Below are 10,472 nucleotides of genomic sequence, written 5' to 3'. Positions count from 1 at the left end.
TCCCATATAGACACTTGTTAGCACCTGCCTCTTTCAAGGCAAGTAAAAGCTTTAAAAATCACATTTAAAAAAATCAGGAGTATTACAGGTGTATTTTATGTCGTAGAATAAAGTGTGAACATATCTTGAGCTTGTGTTAACCACAGAACCTATTTCAGGCATTTAACCAAAAAAACATTCAAAATTCCCATTCTATTGACTTCAGAACGATGGGCCCGGCAGTACCAAAATGCTAACTCATTCACAGCTTCTGGCTTAAACTTTTTTTTTTTCTTTGGTGAAGAGTAATGACATTAAAAAAACAGGGACATTGTAAACCTTGTAAAACAGGGATAAAATAAAATAAAGACATAATAAAATTAAACTACACTTGTTTAGAACGGTTTTTCTGATGAAATGGAAAAGCTATTGAAAATTAGGTACCATCATCTCTCAGCAATTGGTGTCTTTGAGCACTATTGTCTCTATCATTCACTAAAATTGAGCTTATTTAAAGAATTGCTATTGATTTGATGGCAGTATCTATATTATTTCAGATTACAGACTCGTATCATTGTAAGATTCACTTTTGACTCGCTCTCCTCTGATTAGTCATAATGTAAATAAATTGACATTATTCCTCTTGGAGCAAAGCTTACATCTTCCTTGCATCCAAACCTGCCAAAGCATGTTGGTCTTTGAGTCTTTTCCAGGAAGGAGTTCGTTGACCATAGCCATAACACGTTGCAAACTTCAAAGCTGCACTTTGCTGTGGGTTGTTATATCTCTCACATGAAGAACGCTATCTATCTCTCTGCTCACTTCAAAGGGAAAGGTTATATGTGCAGCAAATGCTTCCTGTCCACTGTTATTTCCGAGGATTTCAGTTTGATGCAACATCCCCAAAGCCAAACTCTCTATTATTTTTATGATGTAAAATGACTCAAGTAACTATGGCTGGGAAATTGACTCAACCGGTTTCATTGTCTGTTTTGATACCAGAATTAATTAGAATGTTCAGTGAGTAAACTTCAAAGTCCTTGGGACTGCTTTTTATGAGAAACAGGTAAATAATTTTCTCAAAGAGATGAAAATCAAACGGTCACTTGGCATCTGAATCCCCCTGGGGTCTGTCTAGAAATGCACCGGCTACCAATTATGCAACTTATGACTCATGCGTCTTAAATAGTGCAATCTTCATTATGCGAGAGAATGTAAGTGAGAGAAGCACTTCATCCGTAATCTGTCTCTTTATGTTCACAGGTGAGCATGCTGTAATACGTGAAGATGCGCCAGAGGTCGTGGCTTTTTAAATGGTTGGGAATAGGCATTGGTGTTCTTCTGCTCACCGCTGCTAGCTATTCTCAAGATTCAGATGGTAAGTTCTCCCTCACAAATTTTCCTGACTGTCTGGCATCTTCAATATTCCTGCTTTGGAGCGATCAAATTTAGATGATGTTATCTGTGTTTTCCAAAACTCATAAGAGTTTTCATAAACTGGTGAGCTGCCTTATGTTCCAGAAGGTAGGCAGCATGAATATGACGAATTTCAGAATGCATTGCAACAAGCTGTCAAAAATTTTTAAAATGGCATGCCATGTGAGAGAAATGTTGATTAGAAATATAAATAATTAAATACTGAAAAGTAGCAGTAAAATTATATTCATTTCAGAGAGGCTTGTTTTCCTATATTTGTGCGGCTTAATATTTTTATGCTTATTAGAGTAAGTTGTTAGTTTAGTAATATGCTAATGCTAAATTCTTGCATCAACACCGTGCTTCTAAAGTTCAGTTTGAGCAGTACATGGAAAGGTAGTTTACATATAAATGTTTATATATAAAGTTGACATAATATAACATGAAAATATTAAGGGCAGTTTTGTTATTGTTTTTAAAACAAGAATCATGCCAAAATTATGTATGAGTTTTTTTTTTTTTTTTTTTTAACTATAGGTCTAGTCTTTTGAGGATATGAAAATGTAGGTGGTGGAAATTACTTCCTTAAGCTAATCATAACTGTCATTTTCATTTTTAATTCATTTTTCAATTTCACAGCTACAATAGACAGTTACATCATTATACTGTAGTTTACACAAAAATCACACAGTAAATTTTACTATATTTTCATCACATTTAGATTGTCACAGTTTTAAAAATGGATTGAATGATTTTCATTATGGCTTTTCATATCTCGAGATTGAAAGTCTAGTACAATGGAACTATGGGGAAAATCTGTCAATAAAAGTCACTTTAAAAGTTGCAAGATGATTCATGGAAAAAAATAAAAATAAAAATATTAATAAATAAATATATAAAAATGTGACCTTCACATGATAAAATAAATTAATAAACAAGTAAAAAAATCATATTGTGTGTAACATTGTAACATTCGATGCATGTCAATATAGCTCAGGCATCAACTGTTACAATGTTACACACTGTTTGATTTTTGCATCGTCACTGTGTCATATGCATTACTTGATGTTCGCCTTTGCAGAAACCATAACTTGGCATGAAAGTATGATAGATTCTACAACCCGAATTCCAGAAATGTTGGGACGTTTTTTTTTGTTTTTTTTTGAATAAAATGAAAACTAAAAGGCTTTCAAATAACATGAGCCAATATTTTATACACAATAGAACATAGAGAAAATAACAAATGTTTAAACAGAGAAAGTTTACAAATGTATCTACTAAATGAGCTCATTTCAAATTTGATGCCTGCTAAAGGTCTAAAAAAAACTTGCCACGGGGGCAACAAAGGGCTGAAAAAGCGAGACATTTTGAAAAGATTCAGCTGGGAGAACATCTAGCAACTAATTAAGTTAATTGACATCAGGCCGGTAACATGATTAGCTATAAAAGGGATGTCTTAGAGAGGCAGAGTTTCTCAGAAGTAAAGATGGGCAGAGGATCTCCAATCTGTGATCGAGTGCGTAAAAAGTTTGTGGAATACTTTAAAAACAACGTTCCTCAACATCAAATTGCAAAGGCTTAGCAAATCTCATCATCTACAGTGCATAACATCATCAAAAGATTCAGAGAATCTGGAGAAATCTCTGTGCGTAAGGGACAAGGCTGAAGACGTTTGTTGGATGCCCGTGGTCTTCGGGACCTCAGACGACACTGCATCACTCATGATTCTGTCATTGACATTACTAAATGGGCCCAAGAATACTTCCAGAAACCACTGTTGGTAAACACAATCTACCGTGCCATCTGCAGATGCCATCTAAAGCTCTATCATGCAAAAAGGAAGCCATATGTTAACATGGTCCAGAATTGCCTCATTCAACAAAAAATATGTCAAAGATGACCACAAAATCTTCAGCAGCTGGAAACTTATATCAGGCAAGAATGCGACCAAATTCCAACACCGAAACTCCAGAAACTCATAACCTCAATGCCCAGACCTCTTCAGACTGTTTTTAAAAGAAGAGGAGATGCTACACTTTGGTAAACATGCCCCCGTCCCAACTATTTTGAGACCTGTAGTAGGCATCAAATTTTAAATTAGCTCATTTGGTGCATAACATTTTTTAATTTATTTTAAATTTTTTATATTGTGAGTAAAATATTGGCTCGTCAATTTGAAACTCTTTTAGTTTTCATTTTATTCAAATTTCCGGACTTCAGGTTGTAATTTCATGTAGGCAATTTGCACAATAGACCCTCTTCTCACTCAATCTATGATGACGCATATCCTTTCACATTGGACACCACTGGAATTTATTGTATTTCCTTTGTCTTGCTTAGATGTATGCTTCCTAGTGTTTTATCGATGTAGCACACTGATATGCAAGTGGAGAAATTCTATATATTGATCCTTCAACTGCAAAGAGTTGGAAACTGCCTTGTATGGAAAAATAGACCAAAATTATTTGGGACCAATATCTTCCTCTCCAGTGAGCTGTCACCTCCAGAACTGCTAAATGAATCATTGTTTCGAGCTGGTTGTCAATGAATCGTTTGAATGATTTGTTTTCATATTGAACTGATTTGTTCATGATTCTGACTTAATTGTGCAGTCTCTGCAGTTCTCAAGTTAAGATCTCACTGTAAGGGAAGATTACCAGTCAATTTTAACTTCAGAAACTTGAAGTGTTAAAGACAAAGTTCATGGTTCTTTTGTTGTTTATTTATCATCCTGTATAACTAAAATATAGTGCCAAAAGTTGATGGACTCCTCCCTTAATGGTTTTGGAAGCTGTACAATGTTTTAAATCTTAATGCTGCACCAAGCAGTGACATTCTAGGGAATTATGGGCTGCCAACTTTGTGGCAACAGTTTAGGAAGGGCCCTTTTTGTTCCAGCATGACATTTTCCTCTGTGCCCAAAGTGAAGTCCATATAGAAATGATTTACTCTTTGTCCTCACCGAAATTACAGGAGTAGCCAAACTTGAGCTGGGATTGGCCGTACAGAGTCTGTCTGGGTTGAAGACAATTTGCATTTGACCTCCAGGTTTAATGAAGATAAAGGTTATTCCAGACTGAACATTGATTTATTGGTTCCACCTTTTTTAAATGGATCTTTTAAAGGAAATTGTAGAGATATATACATTTTAGCATGATTTATTGGGTTTGACCTTAATGCTTAATGCTGTTCTCACCTTCTTTCAGTGTTACTGTGACTAAATTTCCTCTTTTTGTTTGCTGCACAAAAACAAAATACCTATACAGTTTCAAATGTTGAATCACTCAAATTAGACTTGAAGTTCACTATATTTCAAATGGTTTTGCAGTAATTACCTCTTGTATTCTCCCAAAAGTTTGTGGAGCAGTGGGCTGCCAATGCTGCAGCACCCATGGAGCAGTTGGGAGTTTGGTGCCTTGCTCAAGGGTCTCACCTCCAGTCATGGTATTGAGGTGGAGAGACCGTTGGTCATTCACTCCCCCCACCTACAATCCCTGCCGGACCTGAGACTCGAACCTGCGACCTTTGGGTTACAAGTCCGATTCTCTATCCATTAGGCCACGACCACCTCCTATATATACTAGGGGTGGAACAGTACACAGATGTCATGGTTCGGTACGTACCTCGGTTCGGGGGACACGGTTTGATACGATTTCGGTACAACAGGAGAAAAAAAATCTACTATGCTTGGCTTCTTTTCATTTATTTTGAATAGACAGTAGTACAAATAAAAAACATCATGGATTCTTCTGGATTGGTGGTGAATTGCCTGTATTCATTGTAAGGCCTCATGCACCAAAACGAGATGTCCGTACATATATATATATATATATACGTATATATATATATATATATATATATATATATATATATAGATAGATAGATAGATAGATAGATAGATAGATAGATATATATATATATATATATATATATATATATATATATATATATATATATATATATATATATATATATATATATATATATATATATATATATGTACGGACATCTCGTTTTGGTGTACATATATATTATATATATTGTACATATATATATATATATATACATATAATATATATTCTTATATTCTGAAATGTACAGTAGATCTCACTTTGGCAGAGCTGAAATGAATTGGAGGTGCATTCCAATAGACACCAGAAATTATTCAGCTTGATAGCAGCTTTAGAATCAGGCAAAACCAACAGTGATGAAATTTACTGTCATCCTGTTATTCTGAGAGCAGACTCTTTTTCCTGACTTTATCTCTCAAATGATCTTTCACTCTCCTGAGGTTCCTGTCCATTACAAAGAGGTCTAGAGAGAGCTATCTCTAAGCATTCTCATTCATCGACTGGCATATTATTTAAAATAAACGCCCAATTTTCCTTTGAGAAAAATGCTTTTTAGAGCAGATTAGTTGCAGCTGCTAACAGGACCATGCTAAGCAGCTCAATCTGGACCTTTTGGTCCACTATGTTTTGATTCTATTCGATTTTGCATGTTCTCTGGTGGATTCTTAGCCCTGAGGACTTGAACTGAACAGCAGACACTTCCCATATTGCAGTGTGGCTAACAGGCTAAAGTTCATAGTGGATTTGGACTCGTACACTCTATTCTCATTTGAACCATGACCACTAGAGTTCGACAGTCCAGCTTCCCAAGTGCTTGGTCTCTCTCGCCCTTGAAGATTCAGATATGCCCGCTCTGTTCAGGTGCACGGTTCAACCAGAGTAGGTCAGCTACGCATGGTGTCCACTGAATGCTAACTAAGGACAAGGCCAAGATTCATTCCAAGAAATATAATCTCATCCATTTTTCATCAGGCTATACGAATTCTCAGCTCAGACATGCTTCATCGCTTAACATTTCAGTGATCATTAGAATTTCAATAATGCTTCTCTTCAGGGACGCCACACGATGTGAGTCAACATGCTTATATTGTATCAGGTCAGAGCTGTTCATAATGCATAATATGCTGCAGACCCATTGGAGTTGATGATGGGAGATGTTTCAATGCAAAAGAGGTCAGTCTTCATATAAAAACTTAAAGGTAATTTAAAGTAAATTTGGCTTGTGGTTTAAAGTTATGGGATATGTAATGCGCAAAAACCAATCCATTATTGTATGTGTGCCGTCACTGCAGTTCTCTCAATATCGTCCTGCGTCCTGGAATGCAGTAAAACCCAGAATGGTTTCAGTTAAAATTAGAAAACACTTATTCAAACTTTTGTACTTTCTAATTCAAAACAAATTAAATTGATTGGAAGTTTTTTCTGAGCGTGCTTATCTTTACACTTATTTTATGCCGAGCGCTATGAGTTAAGCACAAGGGCAGATTGATGTATAGGAGATGTGGAAAGGGCCGATCAGCAGACAGTAGTGAATGGCTCCCGGTGGAGACATCCATCCCACTCAGAAGGTAGAAGTTCAGATCTTTGACCTTAGCTGTGATGGATGTGTCCCGCTGGACAAGCAGCCATGTGCTGCAGTGTGTTGACGTGGATGTCATTCCCGCCTCGCACTGTCCTTTTATTGTTCTGAAGATTCTTCAGAAACCCTGGGGCAGTAAAACCATTTACCAGAGAAACTCAGATTCCACAGCTCAGGGGCCACTTTTAGAAAATGCAGGGTGTCCAGGGGCCAGTGAATAAAATTATCTGGTAAAAATAAATAACACTAAATGGTCTGTCAACTGTTTGTCTGGCTGTCGTCTATCTATCTATCTATCTATCTATCTATCTATCTATCTATCTATCTATCTATCTATCTATCTATCTATCTATCTATCTATCTATCTATCTATCTATCTATCTATCTATCTATCTATCTATCTATCTCTATTAGGGGTGTAACGATACACGTATTTGCATTGAACCGTTCGGTACGAGGCTTTCAGTTCGGTATGCATTACAAACCGAATGATTTATTTGACTAATCCTATTACGTTTGGAAAATAAAAGAGCTTAAAGTGTGTGAAATATCAGTGCCACTGCGCTGAACAACGCAGCCAAAGTGACGTAACAGGCATCGTGCTGTCTGCCCCGCGATAACCTCCCCTTGCTGGGGTGCGTCGAAAGACGATGACCTTGTATCGACGATAGCCAGAGATATTGTCAAAAACATCAAGTATTGGCAATATTAAGAGGATTTGGCATTTCCAATTAATGTAGGGCCGTTACATTCTTATTTTTATTAGGCCTATTACTATTATGAAGTTACTTTTATTATTAAATTAAAAGTAGCCTTTCACTTTCTGCTTATAGTGAATTGACTGAGATTAAGACGTTCACCAGCATAAATCTTGTGCAAAGTTTGCACCTGTGCAAACCCTGGTGCAAATGCATGCTTGTGTGATATCCATTAGCTCGCCTTCATGGTTTGAAGTACCTGTCCCCCGTATCGGAAACATACCGAACCATGACATCACTGTGTCGTATCGAACCGAACCGTGAATTTTGTGAACCGTTACAGCCCTACTATCTATCTATCTATCTATCTATCTATCTATCTATCTATCTATCTATCTATCTATCTATCTATCTATCTATCTATCTATCTATCTATCTATCTATCTATCTATCTATCTATCTATCTATCTATCTGTCTGTCTGTCTGTCTGTCTGTCTGTCTGTCTATCTGGTTGAATTGGAGAATGCACAACATATTTGCTTGAATAGTCTAGAACAGTGATCTCTCGTCTCTCATAACTGGATGCAATGATTTAGGAATCAGCCCATTTATTTGTTAAATTGTCTGTTTTGCTGTCAAGCTTTTGACACTTGGGTGCTATTTTCTTACATTTTTGCTGTTGAATGGAACACACACTGTTTCACAAATGCCGCAAGCGGTCTGTCACTATGCACAAATCACTGATGGCAGCCTTTGCATATCCTAATGCTTTGCTTTGTAAATATTATAAAGGGAATATGAATTGTGAAACATTTTGTAAAATAATCTGATCACACAACCACTTAAATGTCATTTTTTGCAGCTCAAGGAAGCTAATTAGTGCAGCATAACTACACTAGACCCCTCACGTTATGAATTCTAGGGCCACAGACAGCTTTGCTGATTAAAAAGGTTATATTATAATATATTATAAAGTTTTCTGGTTTGTCACATCACAGCTCTTTCTTAATTAATTCATTCTCAAAAGATGTCCAAATTGTTATGGGGGGACGAATTTCAGAATACCTGCCATATACTGTTCAATTATTCTGTTTTCCATAATCTGCCATTACCATAATCTATTGATTTCCATAATCTTGAGATATGCATAATTATTATGTTTAGGTTTAAAAGAGATTTATTGCTTCACTATATATAGAGCAATAAATTCCATACAAAAGATCTTAAAATAATATTCCATACTACCTGCTGTGCAACATTCACAACCCATACAAAATGAAGGGATTATTCATCTTCATACACGACATATGAATTATCCATAATCACTGTTATTCAGATAGGCTACAGTCATACCAGTAGGCACACACATGCCATCGTCAAAGGTATTTAAATGATTCAAGAGCAGGCATATATGTGTAATTACTTTTTTCATCTATATGGCATCAAACATAAAAATAATGAATAATAGGCACTTTCCTTATGCAGCAAAATCCTTTGATTAGCATTAAACCTGGCCATGGTGTCAGAACTAATTTTAAAAGGAACACTACTGGATATTAAATGTAAAGTGTTTTAAATTTTAAGTTTCTTGTTTGCAGCCCCCCCCCCAAAAAAAATAAAAATAAAAATAAAATAAAATAAAATAAATAAATAAAATTGACATTAATTTGTTTTCAAATCAAACAGTTGCAGTGCATGCTTTATGAGTTAGATGTACAGTAATTAGAGTATCATGTTAGCTTCTCTAAGATGTTTCTTCAAAGAAAACCATTCACGTCATTAAAAACTATTGCACCTAGTGGGTGTCATGACATGAATGATCATCAATAAGATGATTAAATCAGAGATGAGTTGTTAACTTCACAGCTTTAGTAATTTTTGCAAAGCCATCAGATCAGAGTTGTCTCAGATGCTTCATGGAAGCTGTTATGAACTTAGGCTTTGTGCATGTGTTGATTTAATAATGGTTATTTACATTTTATGTAAATTATATAAATGGCAAACAAAGTGTTTAGTTTAGATATTGAGGTAGATTGTGTGTCTGTTTGTACTGATAAATACAAAAAGTAAAATACAAAGAATTTAAAATAAATTAATATATAATTTAAATGAAAATATAACCCAGTCCCCAGGCATTCAGGCAATCTTTAGAGAACAATTCAGAGGTTGATAATCTTTGTCACAAAAACTAAAACATTTTTTTACGATAAACCTTAGTGGGCAACCAACATTTTTTGTAATGTTCATGTTCTGGATTTGTGGCTCTTCAGAGATCTGTTTCCTTCCTGTGTGCTTGCTGGTTGCTGAGTATTGATTTCTTCTGTGATTACTCCCATTGGCTCCTCTCCAAGCTTTCAGAGGTGTGTTATCTTATCTAAGGCATTCGTAAGACCGACCCTCAGCATCTCACTTTTACACCCTAGATTTTGCTGTGAAATATAATCACCGTTAAATCAATCCAGCATGACTTATGTTTTGTGTGGAACACAAGGAGATATTATACAGAATGGTCACACTTCTCTTTGCCATACACTGAAGGTAGAAAGTGACCATGGGGAACTAAGATATCACTTTAATGATGACTAAAATTTGGTTTGTTACTCAATCAAAGCAAAGGCTTAAATTAATGGGAATGAATATTTCAGAAACATAGAATATAGTGTACAAGTTGTGTGGACCAGTGTTATTTTAGTATCATCAGCATATTAGTTTTATAGTATTTTAGTTTTATTTCTATTTTCCATTTTTATTTTAATTTTAGTTTAAGTATTAGTACTTTTATTGTTATACATTTAAGTATTTAAGTTTTCTATAGTTTTCTATAGTATAGTTCATATAGTTTTATAGTACATATAGTTCCAAACATATAGTTGTTGAGTAAATTATCACAATTTTAACTTCTATGAGAACTATGCCTGTAAGAAAGTCATAATTGTTTTCATGCTTCA

The 10,472-nt window shown here is 35.3% G+C and overlaps 1 protein-coding gene across 1 annotated transcript in view; it reads left to right on the top strand.

The window, feature by feature from the left end:
- Positions 1–1,266: 1,266 nt before the first annotated feature.
- The window catches only part of LOC306857863 (protocadherin-15-like), a gene marked incomplete at both ends in the record, with an annotated part of 196,347 nt that continues 187,141 nt past the window's right edge, over positions 1,267–10,472 (top strand). The window contains one exon of the mRNA XM_079398102.1: positions 1,267–1,357. Coding sequence (XP_079254228.1) covers positions 1,267–1,357 — 91 coding nt within the window. The remainder of the gene's footprint in view (positions 1,358–10,472) is intronic.

Source organism: Barbus barbus, assembly GCF_936440315.1.
Source record: "Barbus barbus genome assembly, chromosome: 38".
In the NCBI taxonomy this organism is placed as follows: Eukaryota; Metazoa; Chordata; class Actinopteri; order Cypriniformes; family Cyprinidae; genus Barbus; species Barbus barbus.
This window is presented reverse-complemented; position numbering and strand designations above follow the sequence as displayed.